The 24,145-nt window shown below is 38.1% G+C and overlaps 1 protein-coding gene across 2 annotated transcripts in view; it reads left to right on the top strand.

The window, feature by feature from the left end:
• Nucleotides 1–19,085, top strand: part of LOC146999837 (lysine-specific demethylase 5D) — a 47,040-nt gene extending 27,955 nt beyond the window's left edge. For both annotated transcript variants that reach the window (XM_085834387.1, XM_085834386.1), the window contains exons 11-26: nucleotides 2,079–2,260; nucleotides 2,351–2,513; nucleotides 5,573–5,692; nucleotides 5,811–6,005; nucleotides 6,284–6,465; nucleotides 6,543–6,667; nucleotides 6,809–6,956; nucleotides 12,274–12,370; nucleotides 13,211–13,569; nucleotides 15,212–15,350; nucleotides 15,990–16,169; nucleotides 16,316–16,453; nucleotides 16,661–17,251; nucleotides 17,653–17,734; nucleotides 17,863–18,062; nucleotides 18,150–19,085. In XM_085834387.1, coding sequence (XP_085690513.1) covers nucleotides 2,079–2,260; nucleotides 2,351–2,513; nucleotides 5,573–5,692; nucleotides 5,811–6,005; nucleotides 6,284–6,465; nucleotides 6,543–6,667; nucleotides 6,809–6,956; nucleotides 12,274–12,370; nucleotides 13,211–13,569; nucleotides 15,212–15,350; nucleotides 15,990–16,169; nucleotides 16,316–16,453; nucleotides 16,661–17,251; nucleotides 17,653–17,734; nucleotides 17,863–18,062; nucleotides 18,150–18,491 — 3,243 coding nt within the window. In that variant the 3' untranslated portion in view covers nucleotides 18,492–19,085. The remainder of the gene's footprint in view (nucleotides 1–2,078; nucleotides 2,261–2,350; nucleotides 2,514–5,572; nucleotides 5,693–5,810; nucleotides 6,006–6,283; nucleotides 6,466–6,542; nucleotides 6,668–6,808; nucleotides 6,957–12,273; nucleotides 12,371–13,210; nucleotides 13,570–15,211; nucleotides 15,351–15,989; nucleotides 16,170–16,315; nucleotides 16,454–16,660; nucleotides 17,252–17,652; nucleotides 17,735–17,862; nucleotides 18,063–18,149) is intronic.
• Nucleotides 19,086–24,145: the final 5,060 nt, after the last annotated feature.

Below are 24,145 nucleotides of genomic sequence, written 5' to 3'. Positions count from 1 at the left end.
ATAATGCACTTAGGTCTTGAACTAAGTGATAGATACCATTAGGTTTTTTAACTGCTAGTATAGAGGTATATAAAGGGGGAAGAGGTGGGGCGAAGGAGGTTTTTCTCAAGAGGTCAGAAATAATAGGCTTAAGTCCCCTGAGGCTCTGGAGAGAGCAAGGGTATTGAGCTTGGGTGATGTACCTGATGGAGTCCAGTAACTGAATGACAGCAGGAGAATGGTATTTAGCAACAAAGGGTTTTGGACATCCCAACTCGGAGGTCCACCTGAGAAGCTGGTGAAGGAAACCACATATTAGTGTTAGTAGGTTGACTGGCTAGAAGAAGGAACTGCTGGCGAGTTTTGGTTTAGGCGAATGGGAGGAGCAAAGGAAATAGAGACTCACAACCTAGCTAGAAGATCCCTTCCCAATGAGGAGACAGGGCATGTTGGCACTACCAAAAAGGAATGGGTGAGAGGTACACCCCTAAAAATGCAACTAAATGGTGGAGTCTGATGAGGAAGGTAAGGTTGTCCTTCCATCCCAACGATAGGAGAACATGAGGGTGAAGTGGGTCCCCAAAACTCTGTCAGGACCAAGTTAAGTGGCTCCAGTGTCCAAGAGGACACCTATTTGACCATGATAGCTACATGCGGCTCCCTGCTAGTGATGGCCGAGGTCAGGTCAAGGGAGCTCCAGACCCTTCAGTCATCTATAAGCAAGCCCAAGAGGTAGTGTGGAGGGTTACCTGGGAGTAGTGTCCTTCTGTTCTGCAAGACGTGAGGGCAGTCAACAGCTCAATGTCCCTCCTGATAGCTCCTAGGACATGGCCCCCTTGGCTTGCCAGGAGTAGGGCAAGCCCTTACCCAGTGACCCTATTGAGCACATCTGTAGCAAGGGCCTGGTGGTCGCAGAGCCTTAGAATCCAGGAGTCTGGGATAGTAGCTAAGGCTGGTTTGTTTGTTTTTTTTTTTTTTTTTTTTTTTTTTTTCAGGCAGAAGGGATAGGTGGGACTTCCAGGTCCCAGCAGAAAAAGGAGACACAGGGAAAGAGAGGGACCTTTTCTGCCAGGCTTTGGAAGGATACGAATGCAACATTAGATAAGATTTCGGGGAACATAGAACCTGTGCCGCCCAAGGATAGCCAAAGAGGTGGGTAGAGGTTAGCTGATATGAGCCATTAAGCTTAGGCAGAAAGAGAGATTAGGATAATAAATTGTCAAAGGCATTTTTCAAGCAGGAAGTTTTTGAGCCTAGCAGTTGTGCTAGAAGGCAAATTCTAAACTAATAAAGCTGTCTGAGTGTTTTTTATCCACGAAGCAGAGGTGAGTAGGGAGAGAAGGTGGGTTGGTGCTGACAGCTTAGCAGAGCTAAGCCGAGAAGAACAAAAGGGAACCAGGAGAGGCCAGAGCACTGGCAGTAGTTCTAGGGTCACAGCTCCTGGGAAAGCCAGTATCGCGATTTTAAAACTACCCACAACATGTTTCCATTGGTTATTGGACAAAACCTGTTTCATAGCAGTTATGCTTGGCTCAATTCTGCAAGAATAATAGAATTTCATTTATAGTGTCAGGAGTATGCTACCTCTCATGCCATTGGTCTCTGATTGGGCCAGTCATTGGTTGGCCATTCCCTCTATTGCTACTCTATCTTTTATTACTGTACATCTTGTAGGCAAGAATGATTCTGGACTATTAATATGTATGTTTTGAACAGTAATTCATATAAAATGACCATTTTTATATTAAGATTAAATAATAATTACTATATATGTTGATTATTAAACTTCAGTTAGAATATCTTAGACAAAACAGGTAAAAAACAAATGAGATAAAATAGCTTAATACTAGCATTTAGAAAGAGTTCTTACTGGGTCATATGAACCTTCATTTGCATTATTACTTTTAACATGATTATACTTTTGTAGAAAAGAAAAATTACACCTACAAATCATACATATACTTCCAAAGTAACTACAAATTATGGGGGGTGCATTATATTCTGAGAACACAGTTATTTTTGTCTGTAGATCTGGCTCATTTTACCTTTCTTAGTCCAATCTCACGCCCTACCTACAATGTAGTTCTGTGACTCAACAGGAATATGCTGCTAGTGGTTGGAATCTCAATGTGATGCCAGTGCTGGATCAGTCTGTTCTCTGCCACATCAATGCAGACATCTCAGGCATGAAAGTGCCCTGGTTATATGTGGGCATGGTGTTTTCAGCATTTTGTTGGCATATTGAGGATCACTGGAGTTATTCCATTAACTACCTGCACTGGTGAGTGATACACCAATACCTAGAATGTATCAAGACACCTATTATGTACAAGAATGCATGTAAACTTTATATATCTCTTTTCTCTGGCAGGGGTGAACCAAAGACCTGGTATGGAGTACCTTCTCTAGCAGCAGAACACTTGGAGGATGTAATGAAGAGACTTACACCAGAGTTGTTTGACAGCCAACCTGACCTGCTGCACCAACTTGTCACTCTGATGAATCCTAACACTCTCATGTCACATGGAGTGCCAGTGAGTATCTGGAAATGAGGCTCAAGAGAAAAATGCAGCTTTTTCAAAATATGTGCACATGCGTGCATGCATGCACACTAACATGCACGCACGAGCACACACACACACAGAGAAAGGAATGATTTTTCTGACTATTGACAGACCATCACATATGTAGTTCTCTTACAATGCTTCTAGCAAAGTTATAGAAAAAAGAAAAAACAGAAATAGGATTGTAACAGCATAAAAAGATCTTAAAAACCTAGTCTAGAACCAGTTTTGTTTTAACATTACTGAGCATAAGTTCTAACTTTGTAAGACCTCATCAGGGGATATTAAAATTGCATTATAGATTTGAGAAATTTAATTATTTTATATTTTTTACATAAGTTTATGGAAAAGGAAGTACTATATTTTGCAACATTTGTACTTTTTCTAATTCAAATTTTCAGCTCTTTTTTTTCTCTGTACAAATACATAACTATTTCTTAGTTTCTTTATCTGAACATAATGAACTTGGAACTTCTAATGTTCTCTCTTGTTCTGACATTTTCTGGTATTTCACATGTTTTGTTTTTTAATATTATCCCCATTTAAAAAGAAAAATATAATACTGAATATCAGTGATGCAGCTATCCAGGCATGTAATTTTAAATTTGTCCTGCTTCTTCATTCTGGTAACAACATTTATAATTTTTTTCATATATATACTTAACACATGCTTCCAAGGTTGGAATTTTTAAAAGTTTATAGTTAAATTTTATCAGTTTACTAATTATGTAAGGGTAACATTTTATTATGTTTTCATATTCAACTTTATCATTTAATGTATCAGCCATTCTATCAGACCCTCTTGACCTTTATATGCTGTGACAAGTTTTAATTTTTTTGATACTACTAGAGTCATCTGCCTTAATTTCATCACTAGTCTTATAGTGTACTTGTGACTTTGTATTAGAGAATGCTAGTTTTGGTTTGTTGGTTTTCTTACCTATATTTGGTTAGATCTATTTGTTGGTCATTTTTGTCTTGTTTGTATGTTTGTTTGTTTGTTTTTTGAGAAAGTGATCCTACTAAGAAAAGTATCTACCATCATACCACTGGATTAATTATACAACAACTCTCCATCCACAAGAACACCTCACAAAAGATTCTTAGTTAAGTCAGGTATTGTGACATATGCTTATGATTCTAAATTTCAGCACTCTAAAGAACACAATCTAGATGTCTTTGTGAACACTATAACACATATAAAAAGTAAAAAGCAAAAAAAAAAAAAAAAAAACCAAATTAAAATAAATAAAATTATAAAAAAATGAAAAACAAAACAGCAATTGTCCATGAAGTGAAATGTTCATCACAGTCAAGAACTTTTTTGAGTAAGAGGAATTAGCAACTGTCTTTATAACAAGTTGGTCAAAGGATCAAAGGTATAATAAAACAAAAAGACTCAATACCTAGAAAACTATGGTTGCCATCAGTATCTCTGTGAATTCACTGTCTTCCCAGTTCTTAAAAACATATTCTTAAAGTAGGTGATTTATTATGGATAACTAATATAACTTCAATAGAGTTAATCTTTATTAAAGAATATGTCAGTAGTCATTGCTTTTTGTGGCTACATAGTACTCCATTGTATAGAGAATTATATTTTCTTTACACATAAGTTGATGAACACTCTGCTGATTTACTTTCAAATTGTGGTGAATGAGTCTACTTTCAACACTTGTTTACAAATATCTGTTTAAATCTTTGTTTTCAGTTGTTATACTCAGTATTATTGCATAATCAATGCACAGTTCTCTCACATTTTGAGAAACTAACATGCTACAGCAGCTTCATGACCATTTCACGTTCCTGCTAGCTGTATATATATATCCCTAATGTTTCCATATTCATATGTCACGTTTTCTGTTTGTTTTGAATGATGACTAAGACTTGTGTTCTCTGTATTTTTTTCAGTTGTGAAAAATTGACTTCATAATGTCATTCATATTTTGACTTTCATTTTACTAATAACTAATTGTGTGGGACACTCATTTGTTTGATAAACCTCATAAAATTTTATTTTCTTTTTATGTGTCTTATTGAGCTTTGTTTATCTAGCAGTACAATGGATTCTCTTAAACAAAATCTGACTTTTCATTTGAGTCATAATCTCTGTTTTGAGAAATGATTTAAGTGTGGTTTTAAAATTGCTTTAGCTATTACCACCTGTATGAACAGAATGTGAAAGTCAGAGAAATGAGGGCTTAGAATTTTATCTCCTGATTTTTGTTTTTGTTTTTGTTTGGTTTGTTTTTTGAGGATTTTTTGGCTAAGAATCTTTTTGATATTGTAGTTTCTTTTCTTTGACTTCTACATCATTTTTTTTTATAGATTCTTCTGAGAATATCACATTTAGTCTTCACAATCTCGTTTTCTTTCTTCACTTATGCATTTGAAGATAGTCTATTGCAGAATTTTCCCTATCCAATTACATTAGTGCAGAGGAGATCTGTGATTGGACAGGGAAAAGGGAGGTGAAGCTAAGAGTTGCTGAGAGAGGGAGCATCTCAGGGTAGGAGGAGAAGGAAGATGGCTGTGGACATGATTCCACATGGCGTTTACCAGCCACAAGTAGCTATGATTTCATAAAGCTAGAAATAATTTGGATAAAGCCTTTTATCATTATCAGTTGGCTCTGAAATTATTGTATTGGCATTTTATAAGTTGTGATTTTATTGATACATAAATTGATTTGTTAATTAAGCTTTAAGGGTCTTGATTTTACTGTGTTACTGGTATGGTGATGTAGAACCCTGAGGTTGGTGGTTCCATTTAGTTACTGGAATGTGGGATCGCTGACTTCATGGGTTTATGGCTGAGGAAGTACTAGCAGCTCCTGGGACAAGCGAGCCAGGTGCTGTAGGAGATAGCTGGAGAGATGGCAGGCTTGTTTTTTAATATTTCTCAAAACAATAGTCTTTTACTTCTAATCTTCCTTTCTTAAGTCCATAACTGAATTTGGTGGTATTCATAAGTTCATATTTGTTGTTATTTCTGACATACACTACTTCTGATTTTTCTTCTGTATTCAGGTTGTTCGTACAAACCAGTGTGCAGGGGAATTTGTCATTACTTTTCCTCGTGCTTACCACAGTGGCTTTAACCAAGGCTATAACTTTGCTGAGGCAGTGAACTTTTGCACTGCCGATTGGGTAAGTCTGGGATGTGGTGGACCTGCAGGTAAAACTGTATAAAGAATATGAGTAGGGGTTATTTTGGAGAAAACTATACTTTCCAGGTAGCCATGTAGACTCTCGAACACACTTACAGCTACCTGTTGGACGCCAGTGTATTGAACACTACCGCCGGCTCCGGCGCTATTGTGTCTTCTCCCATGAAGAACTTATCTGCAAGATGGCTGCATTTCCAGAGAAGTTGGATCTAAATCTAGCAGTGGCAGTTCACAAGGAGATGTTCATTATGGTGCAGGAGGAGCGACGCCTACGAAAGACCTTGTTGGAGAAGGTGGGTGGTAGAAACCAGGGCTAAGGACTCATCAAGTATACACTATATTAGAGACACAGACCAATATTGAGTAAGCACTTTATGCCTTCTCTTAATTAATTCATGCTATTGGAAATAAATGTAAGGGCAAAGACTATGTGTTTATGTGTTTTTCTTCCAATTTCTCTACAGCTATCCTTACAAGCTTAAGCCCACAGCAGGGCTCAGTATTGGCTGTGGTGGGGTGTCCAGAACACTGCTCCTAGTCTTTACAGTATATGTGGGTTGAACACCCCCAGGGCATCACGGAAGCTGAGCGAGAGGCTTTTGAGCTACTCCCAGATGATGAGCGTCAGTGCATCAAGTGTAAGACCACGTGTTTCCTATCAGCCTTGGCCTGTTATGATTGTCCAGATAGTCTTGTCTGCCTTTCCCATATCAATGATCTGTGCAAGTGCTCAAGGAACCGACAGTACTTACGGTGAGTATGGGTCTTACATGAAAGAGATAGAGGAAATACAGATCTGGCCCATATATTCTTTCTTGTTCTTCCTCTAGGTACAGGTACACATTGGATGAACTGCCTGCTATGCTACAAAAGCTGAAGATTCGAGCTGAGTCATTTGACAACTGGGCCAACAAAGTACAAGCAGCCCTAGAGGTGGAGGATGGACGGAAACGAAGTAAGTAATAGAAATTGAAGAACCTTTAAGCTATGATCAGTTATTTCTTTATTATTGACTTACTTTCTTCAATATTCTAGAAAACTATCTTCTGGTAACACTCTATTGGAACTTTGACTCTTTTTTTTTTTTTTTTTTTAGGTTTTGAAGAGCTAAGAGCTTTGGAATCTGAGGCTCGTGATAGACGATTTCCTAATAGTGAGCTGCTTCAGAGATTGAAGAAATGCGTAACTGAAGCAGAGTCTTGTATTTCCCAAGTTCTTGGACTGATCAGTAACTCAGAGAACAGGTATGTTAGAAAAGCAAGCAAAAGTGATTGGGGACTTAGTTCAGTGGTAGAATGTTTGCCCAGCAAGTGCTAGACCCTGGGATGTCATGAGCTTAAAGAATAAAAGAGGGGATAAAAAAGCAGACAAAAGTAAGTGACTATATAAAAATAAATAACAAAAAAAAATCTGTGTAGGCTAAAATAGAATCCTTGTAGTAAAAATGTGTATGTTGTATATACCCAATTGGAATTCAAAGCTTACATAGACTTCTCATTTTAAGAGGGAGCATCTCTGGGCTAGAGAGATGAATCATCTTTAAGAGGGCTTCCTAGCTTGTTAGAGGTCTAGTTCCCAGTAAATAAATGGCATATAACTGCTTATATCTCCAGCTCCAGAAGATAGGACACACTATCTGGACCACAGACATACACATAGCATATTCTGTTGCTCAAATTCCCATACAAGTTTTTAAAAGAAGACACCCAATATTGGGCAAATATAATGAGAATTGGGACATAATGGAACAAAGTGCAGTATGAACTAGTAATTACTGTAGTGGGTATTTTCAAATATATTTTAAAACATTACTGTGCATGGCTCTGAAGAAAATATATGCCCCCCATGTTAGCAAGTCTTACAGAATTGTTAAGATCAGAATTACTTGTATAAGTGGGTTTTTTTTATTAACCATAATATCATTCAGGAGAAACACACCTACCCCATCACATACCCTTAGTGGAGAAGAAGATAATTTGAATCCCAGGCATAATCAAATTAGGATGGTGCTTAGCTTTAAAATTTTTTTATTAAAATATGGTTATATCATGGGGGTACCCTTTCCAAGACCCTACTCCTACTCCTTTTCAAATTCATGACCTTCTGTTCTTTAATTATTATTGTTACACGTACACATGAACACACATAGACACACACACAAATAAATAGATAAATGCAGTCTACTAGATCTATTTAGTATTGCTTTTGTCTACATGGTTTTAGTCCCTAATATTATCCTCTGTCTATTGGTGGCATCTCTGTTCAAGTCTTACTTAGGCAGCCATCTGTACTGTCATGGTGTTATGGTACCGGGGCAAAACTTCTGTTGTTTCTAGAAACAAAATCTTGCAGCAGACTTTTTGGTCATTTTGCGCTTATAATATTTCTATCCCCTCTTGCATGATGTTCCCTGAGCTTTAGGTGCAGATATTATGCTGTAGATATATTTGTAGTAATTGGGTACCCCATGACCACTTGTTCTTTGTGTTTTGGCCAGTTATGGTTTGAGTAATAGTCTCTAACTACTGCTTAGTGATGTATCTTTAACGCAGGGTCAGAGCTACACTTATTTATAGGTATGTGGGTACTTAGAATGCAAGTAAGCTTACACTGGTTCATGAAAATAGAAACAATGCACTCTAGTCTAGTATCCGTATTACCATTGCTGAGTATAATATCCCCCTTGTTTAGCAGTCATGTATGTATATATGTAAATCCCAAATGTGGGCCCCCATCTTGGTGTATGAAGTCTCTGCAGGATTAGGTTCATCCTCTCCCACTGAGGTCAGACAATGCAGCCCTTTTGGGGAGCAGATACCACAGTTAGACTACAGCTTTAAGGAAAAGCCTCCACTCTAGTTGTTGGGGACCCACTTGGAGAAGGAGCTGCACATCAGCTACAGATGTAGGGGGAGGTGCAGAGGTAGGTAGTTGATGGCTCAGCCTTTGAAAGCTTCTAGGGGTCCAAGTTAGTTGGCTGTGTTGGTCTTTCTGTGGAATTTCTATCCCTTCGGGCATTCAGTACCTCCCACTTCCCAGATCCCCAACTCTTCCATAACGGTCTTTGACCTCCATCCAATGTTTGGTGGTGGATAGCTGCATCTGTTTCAGCCAGTTGCAGATAGAACCTCTCAGAAGACAGTTGTGAGAACTAGCCTTGAACACATTGGCACAAGGGAAAATTGGTACAGAACGCCAGTAGCTCAAACTCTAAGATCAACAATTGACAAATGGGACCTCAAGAAAGTGAAAAGCTTCTGTAAGGGCAAAGGATATTGTCAGTAGGACAGAATGGCAGATTGGGAAAAGACCTTCACTAACCCTACATCCAACAGAGGGCTAATATCCAAAATATATAAATAACTGAAGAAGTTGTTTAGCAATCTTTAACTCTAATTAGATAGATATTGGTTCCCATCAAAATATAAGTATGACTTTTGCACCTGGATGTGGATTGAACTCAGATTCTCATGCTTCTGAGGTAAAATCTTAGTGATCTAGGTCCACCCTTGTCAATCATTAATAAAGAAAATAAATAAAGACTTGTCTATAGGTAGATATTACAGAGACCTTTTTCTCAATAGAGAATTCATCTTCCAAATGACTCTAAGTTCTGTTAACATAAAACTAGCCAGGTCACCAGCCATTTTTTTTTTTTTTTCCCTTTAGGAACTTTCTGTTCACTTCCACAGCATATTTTTTTAGAAGAGAATTTTGCTACTTGATTATAGCTTTTATAATTTTTTTGTATAGTCCACACACTATCTTTCAGTTGTGTAAATTGCAAGTATGTGGGCTGCCTCTTCACTGGCTAGACAACTTTGCGTTCATAAATTCTATATTTTATTTGTCGATTTTATTTCTTGTGCTAATAAAGACCATATAACAAAGTTTTTACCTGTTACATAAGTTAAAATGAACTTTTTACTTCTTTCTAAGAATGATAGGTTGTCAGGTTTGATGTTAAGATTTTTCATTCATATCCACATGAGCTTTTTAAATTGTGAGAGGTAAGTATTGTAGAAAATTTTAACCTCAATCCAGAGTAAAAGTCTGAGTTAATAGTCAAAAAATAAAACAAAGCGCTGTGAGGGCTGGCCAATTTGAGTTAAAAACAGCCCAAATAAAACATAATAAGTAATAACTTGGGGATATCTATGAAAAATTAAGTCTAATAACAGAGGATAAATATCTCCCCAGCACTTATGCTTTTTAAAGACTTATTGTATATAATAATGTTTTGTGTGTTTTATTTAAAAACTAAATGATCACGATGGGTTAGAAACTGTGGTTTGAGATTAAAATTTCCTACAACAGTTAAAGTTTACTTTCACTTTTCTTTATGTTGAATTATGTTTTCCAACACCGTTTTCTGAAGATGCACTCTTTTGTCATGAACAAAAATCAGGTAGTTATTTTTATAGACTTAGTGCTCGTGTTCTCCATTGAATTTCACTGATATATTTGTTTGGTTTTGCCAGCACTCTACTGTTTTTGTTTTTATGGCTCTATATAACATGAAATTAGGTACTATATTGCCACGTAGAGATTAATTTCTGTTTACTCTTGCTTTGGGTATCCTTAATCCACTTTCTGAGTCTCTGTAAAAATTTTTGGATTAGTTTTTCTCCATCTGTGAACAATGGCTGTGTGTGTGTGTGTGTGTGTGTGTGTGTGTGTGTGTGTGTGTGTGTGTGTGTGTGTGTGTGTGTATTATTGTGTATTGTGAAAGAAATTTCTCCTCCCTGGTTTGTTTCAGTTGTTTGTCACTAGTATCTAAGGAAGTAACTGTTTTTGTGTTACCTTGTACTTGTGTTTTCTTAAGCATCACTCAGGCATTTAGTCTCCTTAAGTATTTTTTCTTAATTTCATCAAGTTGTTTCTTTGTAAATTTTCTAAACTTCTTGAGTAACTTTAATGGATGTATGTTTATTTGTTTAAATTCTGTGTCCTAGAATTCACATTGACAAGCATTTCTACAGGACTGGTAGGATTTAAAGTGAATATACTGGCCTGATTTTTCACATTATTGATATTCTTTCAATGAGATCTGGGCATGTGGGCCTCATTTGCTAGTTTTATGTTTGCTGAGTTGGGGAAGAAGAGAAGGTATTGGGTAGAGTTGAGTCTAGAGGTTGGCAATGCTTAGGTGAAATGAAGTCAGGAGGGAAAATGGGACAGGATGTGCTTCTTGTTACAAGCCAGCAGTGTGGGGTAAGGTTGAATATGATGTGGACAAGTCCTGTGACTTTGGAGGAATCCTGGACAGATCCTGGCTTAAACCTAGAGCTCTGCAGTGAAAGCAGAGATGCCAGACTAGACTGGTACAACACTTTAGGATCCAGGCTAAATCTAGTAGGTTACACAAACTGTGTGGATGGGGTAGTCAGGGGCATTCACCAGGCTACACTCTAAAGGAGGAAAAAGTGAGAAGTCTGGGGGAACTACTAGGGTAGTAAAGGTAGACCAAAAGGGACCTGAAGGTGGTTTCAGGTAGGGCTGATCCTCATAAAGCCTAGAGCTTAGCTGTACTGTGGGCATGAAAGGTCAGAGTAGGTCATGAAGTGTGGTATCCTAAAGATACCTAGAAGTTGGGTGCAGCAGAGGTAACCAGACTAGACCAGGACACTGGCTGTGGGATCCAAGTTACATCTGGCAAGTTTTAGGAAAATAATGACCAAGTGGTTAGGGATACTCACCAGGCTAGACTCAGGAAGAGGATGTGAGAAGCCTTAGTATGCAGGATGATGATAAAGGTGTCACTCCTTCAATTCTAATAGATATTTGATTGATAGTTGTAATCTTTCAGAATTCTTCTTTATATTTAACTTGACTCTTATTTTACTTTTTGTAACCTTTCCTTATTCCTCATTTTCAATATTTTAATGATAATATATCATGGGAAGGTATTTTGTTTTATGTTATTTTTTTATTTGGTATTCTATAGGGTTTTTGTACATGGGCAAGCATCTCTTCCTTAGAATTGGGAAACTTCCATGATTTTACTTAAAATAAATTCTATGTCTTTACTATAGTCTTTTCTATGTCATATATGTATGTATGTATATACACACACACACACACACACACACACACACACATATATACACACACATAGAGAGAGAGAGAAGGGGGGTGTTTTATGTTGCTTCTGAGCCTTCCAATTTTTTTCATGTAGTTTTACTTTTTTTTTTTTTTTTTGGTTTTTTGAAACAGGGTTTCTCTGTGTAGCCCTGGCTGTCCTGGAACTCACTCTGTAGACCAGGCTGGCCTTGAACTCAGAAATCTGCCTGCCTCTGTCTCCCAAGTGCTGGGATTAAAGGCATGGGCTACCACTGCCCGGCTACATATTTATTTTTTAACTTTAATTATATGATCTCTACAAAGATGTTTTACCCGTGAAATGTGTCTTCTTTATCTTTTGTTTTGTCTAGTTGATTCTTAATTTTAGAAGAGGAGCTTTCAAAGATGTAATACAAAGGAGAAATACAGAGTTCAAATTTGTATTTTACACAAAGGCATTGGCAGGTTTACTAAATACAACCTCCTTTCTTCCTACAGGTTACAAACACGGCAAATCACCCTTACTGAACTACAGATTCTTCTCAAACAGATGGGCACTCTGCCCTGTACCATGCATCAGATTGATGAAGTTAAGGTGAAGAGCAGCTGGGGATAGTGAAATTATTCTTAAAAGGAGATTCATGAAGGGAATCTCAAAGTAATTAGGGAGTCATAAGAACATGGTTGTTTTAGAAAGAAACCCCCTTCCTCCTGTTTTGTTTCTTGTTTGGGGTTTTTGTTTGTTTGTTTGTTGGGGGGGGTTGTTTATTTTTGGCCTGGTTTATTTCAGTTACACTAAACAAGCATTTACTGAAAGAAAGATTTAAGCTTGAATACAGAGGGTCAGTATTAGTCAGGGTTCTCCAAAGGAATCAAAAAGAGTTCTCTAAAGGATGAATAGGGGTCGTGTACAGTGTGGTGTGAGTAGTCCAATAGTGGTTGATTCCTGGTAGAAAGTCCAAGAACTAGTAGTTAAAGAACCCCTTATAAAGTCAGGTTCATTCCTACCATCAGCGACGAAAGTTCTCATATTGCCCTTATACTTTTAGTGTTATACTATAAGAAGATATTGTCTAAATAAACATCATATTAAAGATACTCAGCAGGTATCTGCTACTCATGTCAGGCTGACTCTTGTTACTAGAAGAAAAAGGTTTTCCTTTTTCACTTTCAAGAGGCTTTTCCCAGTGATAAGATTATATTAAGTAATTTCAGAAAATTAAATTGAAATCAGATTATTAAAGAGAACATGGAGTATTTTGACAAAGTATCTCATATTAAAGAGAGCATAGGGTATTCTGAAGGGAAAAAAAGATGGAGGGTGAAGATAAATTAATAAAAATCTATTAAAAGGAATTATAGATTGATTATTTAGATAGATTTTTTTTATTATTTGGATAGCTAAAATCTTCATTTTTATTCTAAAATTTTGCAGGATGTTCTTCAACAGGTGGAATCATACCAAATTGAGACCCGTGAGGCTCTAACTTCACTGCCTTACAGTTTAGAAATACTTCAGTCCCTGATGGAAAAGGGTCAGCAGCTTCGTGTGGAAGTGCCTGAAGCTCATCAACTTGAAGAGCTGTTGGAGCAGGCACAATGGCTAGATCAAGTGAAGCAGGCCCTGGCTCCCTCAGGCCAAAGGCACTCTTTGGTCATCATGAAGAAGCTTTTAGTTATGGGAACCAAGGTAGCCTCCAGCCCTTCTGTGAACAAAGCTCGAGCAGAGCTACAAGAACTGCTGACTATTGCAGAACGTTGGGAGGAAAAGGCCCATTTTTGCTTGAAAGCTAGGTAAAGAATAACCTCTTCCCATTTGTATTTTCCTTGTGGCCTTTATTGAGTCTGCTTCAGAGTATAATTTTCATTAGATATTTTAGGAATCAGTACCTTAGCATCCTACGTTAACCTAGTCCTATGTATGTAAAATGCCATGTCATCTTTAAGGTTTTTTTTTTTTTATTAAAAATTCTATACACTATATTTGATCACATAAGGAGATCTTTCTAGCACTTGTTACTTTCCTATATGCTCAACTTTATAATTTCTCTCTTTCCCTCTCTTAAAAAAACAAAAATCAAATTTTCAGACTTAAAATAAGAAAATCAATAAGATGAAAAACAATAAAATAAAACATACACACACAAAACCATGAAGTCCATTTTGTGTTAGAGAGTACTAAGAAAAGGGTCTAACCAGGACGGTGGCCAGTACATCAAGTAATACTTGAGTGGAGAAAAGCAATTCTTTTTCTCCCAGCACATATCAATTACAATTAGCCGTCTGGTTAAAGATGGTAATTTGTGTCAACTTACTCTCTCAGCAGTAGGATTTTGCCTCATTTGAACTTGTATAGGTCACGTGTTTAGTGTCAGAACCTATGTGGGTTCACATGTGTACCAGTCCAGAAGACACTTTTCTTGGAGCCATCCTCTATCTCAGCCCACCTCTTCTGCAAATACTCCTGAACCTTAAGCAGAGGGATTTGATGAAATAGTCACATTTTAGGCTGAGTGCTAGATCCAAAAGTTCTCATTCTCTGCAATAGTTCAGTTGTAAGTCTATGTTAATTCTCTTCTACTGCAAGAAGTTCTCTGGTGAAAGTTCAACAATGTTAATTCCTATCTACTGCAAGAAGAAGCTTCTCTGATGAAAGTTGAACAGTGCTGTGATCTGTAGTTACACCAGAATGTCATTGGGAGTCATTTTATTGCTCTGTTTCTTTAACAGACTAATAGTACCCTTGTCCCCACAGTGTCCTAATAACACATCTTATGACACCAAGTGGAGCATCAAGTCCTAGAAATAGGTTATATCTTGTTGAGTTACTGGCTCAAGGAGTCCTTTGGTTCCCAAACTCCCAAGTCACATGCTTTAGCCAAAACTATTGGTTACTCTACATTATCTTGATAAAGATACATGCTTACATAAACAGAAAGAAATCGATCTGGTCTCCAACTAGAAGCTTTACCCATTACTGATTACATTCATGTACAGATGATGTACACTCTAATGGAGAAAGATAATTATCAATATCACCCAGGTGCAAACCTGAATGCAAGATATTGGTGCAATTGTGGCGTAAATGTATGAGGGTAGCCAACCACTTTACTTGGATTTATAGCCCATTCAGGAGATGAGACCCATACATGACATCTCTAAAATAGCCCAGGACCTGAAATTCATAGGCTTGGGAGAAATTTTCTAGTACTTTAATGAAAAAATTGTCAATATATTCCTTGGCTGAGTTTGTTCTCAGATTATCAACATTATTAATGAGATCTGGTCACCACTATATCCTTACTACGACTTAGAGCATTATTCTTCACTTGCTTTATCAAAATTTTTACTGCTTATACATTCAGCAAGAAACCTAGGACTATACACACACAACTATAATATTAAATACAAATTTCTTTTTCACCATTACTTTTAGCCAGAAACATTCTCCAGCCACTTTGGAAATTATAATACGTGAGGCAGAAAACATCCCTGTCTACCTACCTAACATCGAGTCTCTGAAGGAAGCTCTGACTAAGGCACAGGCTTGGATTGCTGATGTGAATGAGATTCAAGTGAGGATTGTGATTTTTTTCTTCTCCTCCTGCTGCTCTTCCTCCTCTTTCATCTTCCTTTTAGATTGATTATGTATGCAGTGCTCTGCCTGCCTGTATACCTGTAGACCAGAAGAGGGCACCAGACATCATTACAGATGGTTGTGAGCCAACATGTGGTTGCTGGGAATTGAACTCAGGTCCTCTGGAAGGACAGTTAGTGGCTCTTAACCCCTGAGCCATCATCTCTCCAGCCCCCAATGGATCACATTTCTTAACTTTGTTACCCAGACCTATAAGGTGAAGAGAGACCATTCTATTTCAATTTTATATAGAGTTGGGTTTGTGGGAGGAATTGAAGATGGAAAGTTAGCTAAGTTAAGGTAATCAGGATAAAAAAACAAGGAATGAGGGGATGATTTGGGCTCAAACACAGAAAGAGTTGGCAAAACAAGAGTAAAGAAGCAAGTGATTAGATCAGCCCTAATTGTTTTGATTCTGAGTCAGCAAAAGAAAGAATTTTGTGAGAAAATTATTTTGCCATTTTTCCTTTTTCAAAATAAGTCTGTATTTCATCTATACTGATTATATGGTATAATATATAACCTCTCAAAAAATCTAAAAATAATACTTGACATAATTTAATTGTACATACCTTAGAATGGTGATCACTACCCCTGTTTGGATGATTTGGAGGGCCTTGTAGCTGTTGGTCGGGATTTACCTGTGGAGCTGGAGGAATTGAGACAGCTGGAGAATCAGGTACTGACAGCACATTCCTGGAAAGAGAAAGCTTCTAAGACTTTTCTCAAGAAGAATTCTTGCTACACACTGTTGGAGGTGAGATCTGGTCCCTTTTACCACATCATTTTCTGTGCCTGACCCTGGTTGTTGACACAGAACACATAAGTGAACATGAATTTTCGAGACATCTCAGGGAGATAAAGGGCAGTAATTCCCTCTTTTATTTTTTTATCTGTTAATAGGTTCTCTGCCCATGTGCAGATGCTGGTTCAGTCAGCACCAAGCGCAGTCGGTGGACTGAAAAGGAGATGGGATTATACAAATATGACACAGAATTGCTGGGGCTGTCTGCACAGGACCTCAGGGACCCTGGGTCTGTGGTAAGCAGCTTGACACAGAGAAAATGTAGCTTATGGGTATCTCACTGAAAAAAAGATAGCCTAGCAATGGTTTGTTGTATGGGTTGTTGCCCATAAGCAGACCATTTATATACCAAGCCTATTATTTTAATTTGGGAGAAGGGTAAAGGGGCTAATCTAATAAGAGGATAGGTGCTTAACAGCTTTTCTCTGTCCTGGGTTCATTAGATCATGGCCTTTAAGGAAGGGGAAGAGAAAGAAAAGGAAGGTATCTTGCACTTACGTCACATCAACTCAGCCAAGCCCAGTCCAATGTCCTCATCGATGAATTCCTCTGCAACCTCCATCTGTATATGTGGGCAGGTCTGTGCAGGAGTGGAAGCTCTGCAGTGTGATCTTTGTCATGACTGGTTCCATGGACAATGTGTGACTGTACCCCACCTACTCAGCTCAGTAAGAGCCAGTCATACCTCATCTCAACTGCTAGCTTGGTGGGAATGGGACACCAAGTTCCTGTGCCCACTGTGCATGCGATCAAGGCGTCCACGCCTGGAGACCATCTTGTCATTGCTGGTAGGACTACAGAGACTGTCTGTAAGGCTACCTGAGGGTGAGGCCCTACAGTGCCTCACAGAGAGAGCCATTGGTTGGCAAGGCCGTGCCAGACAGGCTCTAGCTTCTGAGGATGTGAGTGCTTTGTTGAAACAGCTGGAGAAATCCCGCCAACAACTACAGGATGAATTGAGATATAAGAAGCCCTTGCCTTCAGGCTTTGCCTTTGACTGTCTCACAGAGGATAGTGGCAAGGATATCCTTAAGGTAAGCTATCAGGCCTACTTTTTACCCACAGATTTCTATACTTTAGACTATTAAGACCCTACCTTTATCAATGTCCTTTGGGTCAGTCCCTCTCCCCCATCCTGTATCATTCTAGATTCCTAATACTCATAGCACTCTCATGTATCAGTGGTTCTCAGTGGATCATGACTCCACAGAGGTTGAGTATCAGATACTCTGCATATCAGATATTTATATTATACCTGTAGCAAAATTACATTTATGAGTATCAATGAAAGGGTTACAGCATTAGGAAGGTTGAGAACCACTGTTCTATGTGCTCTCTGTGGGGAGTAAGCAAAGTTTCATTTACAGTGGATATAAAGAGCCTGATTTTTTTTTTCAATTTTATTAAAGTAATCCATTCCTGCTCTTCTTCTCAGGAAGAGGAGGAGTTGGTACTAAATGAAGAAAGATTGAAAAGTTCTGAGAAGATTGTTCCAAAGGAAAGTTCATTTAAAGGAGGTATGTCTAGGTGTTGATAGGTAATGAATAGATACCACCAAAATGGCTTTCTGTGTCTTCAGCTTTTTTGTAATAAGGAAAATTAGAGGAAGATCATATTCTAAAAGAGCTTTCCCCAAACCCACCAGATAAGGAACTGCTGCCTTCACTTTTATCCCAATTAACTGGCCCAGTACTGGAACTGCCTGAAGCCACCCGGGCACCCCTAGAGGAGCTTATGATGGAAGGAGATCTACTTGAAGTTACCCTAGATGAGAACTACAGCATTTGGCAGCTGCTGCAGGCTGGGCAGAATCCCAATCTAGAGCGCATTCATACACTTCTGGAGGTGAGGAGATGGTCATGGATAGTCCTTAGTTTCACTACACATGTGAACCACATACACCTTATTTTTTTTTTTGTCTGTGTATTGTAGCTTGAGAAGCCTGAAAACCCAGGAAATTGGTCAGAGGAACAGACACCAGAGAGGCGACGGCAGCGGAGGCAAAAGGTGGTTCTGAGTAGAAAGGGTGAGGATTTTACTCAAAAAGAGCTAGAATCAAAAAGAGTCAAGAGTTCAGGGATTAAGCCTAAGGAAGAAAAGTTTCAAAAGCCAATACTTGGGGATAATGAGCTGTACACAGACCATACAGAACATACAAACATCTTAAAAGAGCACATGAACAGTATACAAGGAAAGGATCCAAGCCCTTCATCTTCTTTTCCTTCCTTAACACCTTTACTACACCTATCTTATTTTCATCAGCAAAAATTATAACAATAGTATGTGATTGTTCTTTTTTCCTTCCTTGTTCTTTCCTTCCTTCTTTTTCCTTTCTTTCTGTTGCTCCCTTCCTTTCCTCCGTTTTACTCTATTCCTACAGCTTCCTCTGCCCTTAATCCCTCAGATCCCCCAAAAGTATTTGTTTCTTATCTAGAGCTTGACCACAAATTATTTTATCCTTACTCCTAATACATTTTTATGCCATAATTCCTAAGAAGTATTCCCTGTATGCGTTTCCCAAAATTTTACCAGCAATATTCCTGGGACTAGCATAGATAAAGTGATGTCCTTAGTTATCTCTATTCTAATCTGGAAAGACAAAAATAAAATTTGAGAATGATAACAATCTTATTAATCTTTATTTTTAAATCCTTCATCAATCCCACATCATGTACTTATTAAAACAAGTGTCTTTTAGTTTATATTTTCATTCTATTTTTCTCTTTGGTTTACATTCTAAAAGAACATTGTATTTTGTAATTCTTAAGAAAAAAGAATACATACAGTAATGCAAACTTACCATAATTGTTTATTTTTAATTTTGTTCCTTTTGATGTTGTTGTTAAAAATAAAACAGTATGGTTAGAACTGCGTCTGACTTGTATATCTATGGGAATAGAAAAATCAAGGATGGAAATCGTTGTTGGAATCAACAAAATTTGTTTCTGAACTTAAAATACTTGTCTGTATCTGTGTTCTTGGTTCTCTTTGTTTCTTTTGTTTTGTTTTTTGTTTTTTCAAGACAGGGTTTCTCTGTGTAGCCCTGTCTGTCCTGGAACTCACTTTGTAGACCAGGCTGGCCTCAAACTCAGAAATCTGCCTGCCTCTGCCTCCCGAGTGCTAGGATTAAAGGTGTCTGCCACCACTGCCCAACTCTTTGATTCTTGATACATGTTGTCTAGGTAATGTCTTCATAGCTATAATTTCCTAGTAAGTGTCAAATAAGATGACTCCTTCCTTCTCTTCTAGAACATTGTTTTATTGAACTTATAATGACTTCATTTTTCTTAGGTAGTTGCTTTTAAGTCATAAATATTATAACTTCAACAACTTTAATATTTACTCCTCAGGTCTATTTTTCACTCTTCAATTCATTGGTGTCATACTTTATTGTACAATGTGTAAGTAAGTCAGAGCATATAATACTACCTATCAACTCAGACACTATTTTACTTAATTTCTTTTTTTTTTTTTTTTTTTTTTTGGTTTTTCGAGACAGGGTTTCTCTGTATAGCCCTGGCTGTCCTGGAGCTCACTTTGTAGACCAGGCTGGCCTCGAACTCAGAAATCCTCCTGCCTCTGCCTCCCGAGTGCTGGGATTAAAGGCGTGCGCCATCACGCCCGGCTCACTTAATTTCTTTGAATTATCAAACATCAGCCTTTTTCTAGTATTCTTGTTCATACTTAATCTCTTGTTTTTCTATAGTGTATCATGAAGCTGAAGTTTATTACTAAAAAATATGGATCCCTACTCCACAGTTTTAAGTTTCTTTACATAATAATATTTAATTAATTTATTTATTTTCAAGTAATAAACTTCTTTATATCATTTCACCCAAATTTAGTTTTGGTTAAACCTTACCTTGACCTTCTCCTGTCTGATCTCTCCCTGTCCTCATCCTTGATTAAAACCCTAATATTTGGAGACTGGAGAGATGGCTCAGTGGCTAAGAGTACTGGTTGCTTTTCCAGAGGACCTGGTTTCAATTTCCAGCACTCACATAGCAGCTCGCAACTATCTATAACTCCATTTCCAGGGAATCTGATGCCCTCTTGCAGGCTTATATGCAGGCAAAACACCAGTGCATATGAAATAAAAATAATTTTTAAAAACATTGTTTCTCCATTCCCTTTTATAGTGCATTATATATTTTTAGTAGCCCTATCCTCTATTGTAGAGCCTGTTTTTCTTCTTATGGGGTTCTTCTCTCTGAGTTTTTACAGTACCCAAAGCTAACCATACAAATACAAGTATCCAGAGCTAGGATATCCATATGAGTGACACTATGCAGCATTTGTGTGAGTCTAGTTTAATCCACGCAGTATAGTTTCCAAGTCCTACACTTTTCCCTAAAATAACATGATTTCATTTTAATTTAGAACTGAAATGAGTCCCACTGTGTATATGTAGTATAATTTCATTATCAATTCATCAGCTGGTAGACTTCTAGGTGATTGGATCTTCTATTATGAATAGACCTGAAATGAATATAGGTAGGCAAATATCTCTACAGTAAGATATGGAAAACAATCTCATTCACAGTTTTCACAAAATAATTCATATTTATTTTTCAAGAAATTCAAGCGAGGAAGTGGGAAAAAAACTGCTTACTACAAACTTTTAATGGTCAAGAGAAAAATTAAGAACACTACGAGATAGGTACTATGCTTATGAATTTAATTAATCAACCAATATTGTAAAAATAACTGCCTTGCCAATAGCAATCTATAGATTTATTTTAATACCTCTTAAATTCCAGTGGCATTCATTTTACAAAATTAGAAAAATACTTTTTTTAAAAAATGCAAATATAAAGTTAGGCAGAAACAGATGGGTTTCAAGGCCAGCCTGGTCTACAGAGTGAGTTACAGGACAGCCAGGCTATACAGAGAAACCCTGTCTCAAACAACAACAAAGTAAGTATAAATGATTTAGTTACAAAAATCCCAAGGGAAAAGGATAAGGTAAGAGATACCATCATACATGATTTTAAAGTATCTCAGAAACATAGTACCAAAACCAGAACACTACAGGTACAAACACAGAGATGCATATCCATGGAACAGACTAGGATATCAAGTCATAATCCCACAAAGCAGCAACTACTTGATTTTTTTATAAAGAGGCCAGAAATAAACATCTTTGGAGAAGACAGCCTCTTTAATAAAAACACAAACAATGCTTTTCACATAGTAGAAAAAAATTTTTAATCTTAATTGGAATAGGAGTTAATTACTGTAAGGATACATAATTCATATAAGCACATGAAGTCATTTTTCAAAAATTACTTTTTTGTATCCACAAGTGTGAAAGAAGGCCTCTGGTTCTCAAAACAGATCCACAAGTGTTTTTAATGAGAAATATGGTGTGGTGGAAGAATTGAGACATATACATATATACTATATATACATACGTACGTACGTGTGTGTGTGTGTGTGTATGTGTATCCCTGTGTCTGATGGTGTGTTTCTATGTGTGTCCCTGTGTGTATTTGTCTGTGTCTGTGTGTGTGTGTGTGTCTGTTGGGGGGGGGGGTGTATGTGTGACCCTGTGTCTGTGGGTGTCTGTGTACGTAAGTGTGTGGAGGGAGGGTTCAAACTCTAGGATATACCAAGGACTCCTGATGGGTAGAGACCCCAGGGAGTCTATGGGGGCAACTAGCTGAGACTCTTAGCAGTGAGGAATATGGACCCAGAAGTGGCCACTTCCACTAGAGGCAGTAGAGGGATAAGAACAATATCCCACCTACAAAACCTTGGACCCCAAATTCATCCCAGTGACAAAAAATGTAGGGAGAAATATGGAGCAGAGACTTAAGAGAATTGCCAAAGAATGACTGGCCCAACTTGAAATCCATCCCATGGACAAGAACCAATCCCTGAGTGTTAATGAGTCTCTGTTAAGTTTGCAGATAGGAACCTAGCATAACTCTCCCCTGGAGGTTAATCCCAATGGCTCACTGAAACAGATGTAGGGACCCATAGCCAAACATTAAATGGTGTTTGGGAAGTGTTATGGAAAAAGTAGTAAAAGGGCTGAGGGACCATAAGAGGACAGGGACTCCACAGGAAGACCAACAGAGTCAATTCATGTAGACCCTTGGGTGGAGAGGGGTGCGGGGGGGCATATTCTCAGTGCCAAACAAACAAGAACAACAACAACAAAAATAGGCAAGCATGACCTGGACATAGGCTGCCTGCATACATAGCAAATGAGCAGTCAAGGCTTCATGCAGGTCCCCTAACAACTAAAGCAGGGGCTGTCTTTCAGTCTGCTAGCTGCCCATCTGTGGATCCTGTTCCCCTAAATGGTCTGATTTGTCTGGCATCAGATGGAGAAGATGTGCCTAGTCCTGCAGAGACTTGATCTGCTTCAGGTGGGAGGTACTCTGGGGAGCACCCAAAGGTGGGTTCTTCCTTGGGAAAAGAGAAGGGGAGGGGGAATGGGTAGAGAATCTCATGAGGGGCAATCCGAGGAGCAGGGCAACTGATTTTGGAATATAAATTGAATTAATGATGATGACGTCCTCCACATTGTGGATTGCCTTGGTGCTGTTGGTATTTTGATGCTAATTCTGTTTCCTCAAGATAGGTTGCCTCAAGGAAGAGTGGATAACACACTCAGGTGACTTCATATGAAGTTTCTCCCAATCTTAACTGGTCAAATAAAGGCTAGAGCCTGTGATTTCCTCAGTGGAATGGAAAGGTGGGGCTGGAGGTTTTCGAGAGGGAGAAGAAAGGAAAGAGGAGAGGGGATGAAGAGACAGAGCAGTCAGAGGAAGACTGAGGAAGAGGAGGTGAAAGGAAGATGGAGCAGAACCACATGGTCTAGAGAAGCTACAAGTTGCAAGAGATCTTATAGCTGGGAAATAAAGTAGTGGTAAATCTGGCCAACCTAGCTGTGCAGCTTATAAATATTAAAACTGAGATGTGTGTTCTTCACATGGCCTTATTGGGGTTGGAGATTTATTTACTGCAACAAGTAGGTGCCCAACATCCCGATTAGAACCATACTAAGAGCCGGGCAGTGGTGATGCATACCTTTAATCTCAGCACTTGGGAGGCAGATTTCTGAGTTTGAGGCCAGACTGGTCTACAGAGTGAGTCCCAGGACAGCCAAGGCAACACAGACCAGCCCTGTCTGTTATCCAAAAGCCAGTTATCTGTCTAGGAAATTGTCCATTTCATCTAGGTTTTCTAGTTTTGTTGAGCCTTTTGTAGTAGGATCTGATGATGTTTTGGATTTCCATAGGTTCTGTTGTTATGTCTCCTTTTTTGTTTCTGATTTTGTTAATTAGGATACTGTCCCTGTGCCCTCCAGTTAATCTGGTTGATTTTGCCCCGATTATTTCCTGCTATCTACTCCCCTTGGGTGAATTTGCTTCCTTTTATTCTAGAGCTTTTAGGTTTGTTGTCAAGCTGCTAGTGTATGCTCTCTCTCATTTCTTTTTGGAGGCATTCAGGACTATGAGATTTTCTCTTAGGTCTGCCTTCATTGTGTCCCATAAGTTTGGGTATGTTGTGGCTTCATTTTCATTAAATTCTAAAACGTCTTTAATATCTTTCTTTATTTCTTCCTTGACCAAGGTATCATCGAGTAGAGTGTTGTTCAGTTTCCACGTGAATGTTGGCTTTCTATTATTTATGCTGTTATTGAAGATCAGCTTTAGTCTGTGATGATCTGATAGGATGCATGGGATGATTTCGATATTTTTGTATCTGTTGAGGCCTGTTTTGTGACCAATTATATTGTCAATTTTGGAGGAGGTATCACGAGGTGCTGAGAAGAAAGTATATCCTTTTGTTTTAGGATAAAATGTTCTGTAGATATCTGTTAAATCCATTTATTTCATAACTTCTGTTACTTTCCATGTGTCTCTGTTTAGTTTCTGTTTCCAGGATCTCTCCATTGGTGAGAGTGGGGTGTT

Source organism: Mus caroli, unplaced genomic scaffold (genome assembly GCF_978045245.1).
Source record: "Mus caroli unplaced genomic scaffold, Mus_caroli_1 scaffold_34, whole genome shotgun sequence".
Taxonomy (NCBI): domain Eukaryota; kingdom Metazoa; phylum Chordata; class Mammalia; order Rodentia; family Muridae; genus Mus; species Mus caroli.
The sequence above is the reverse complement of the archived record's forward strand: the minus strand, read 5'-3'. Positions and strand labels throughout refer to the sequence as shown.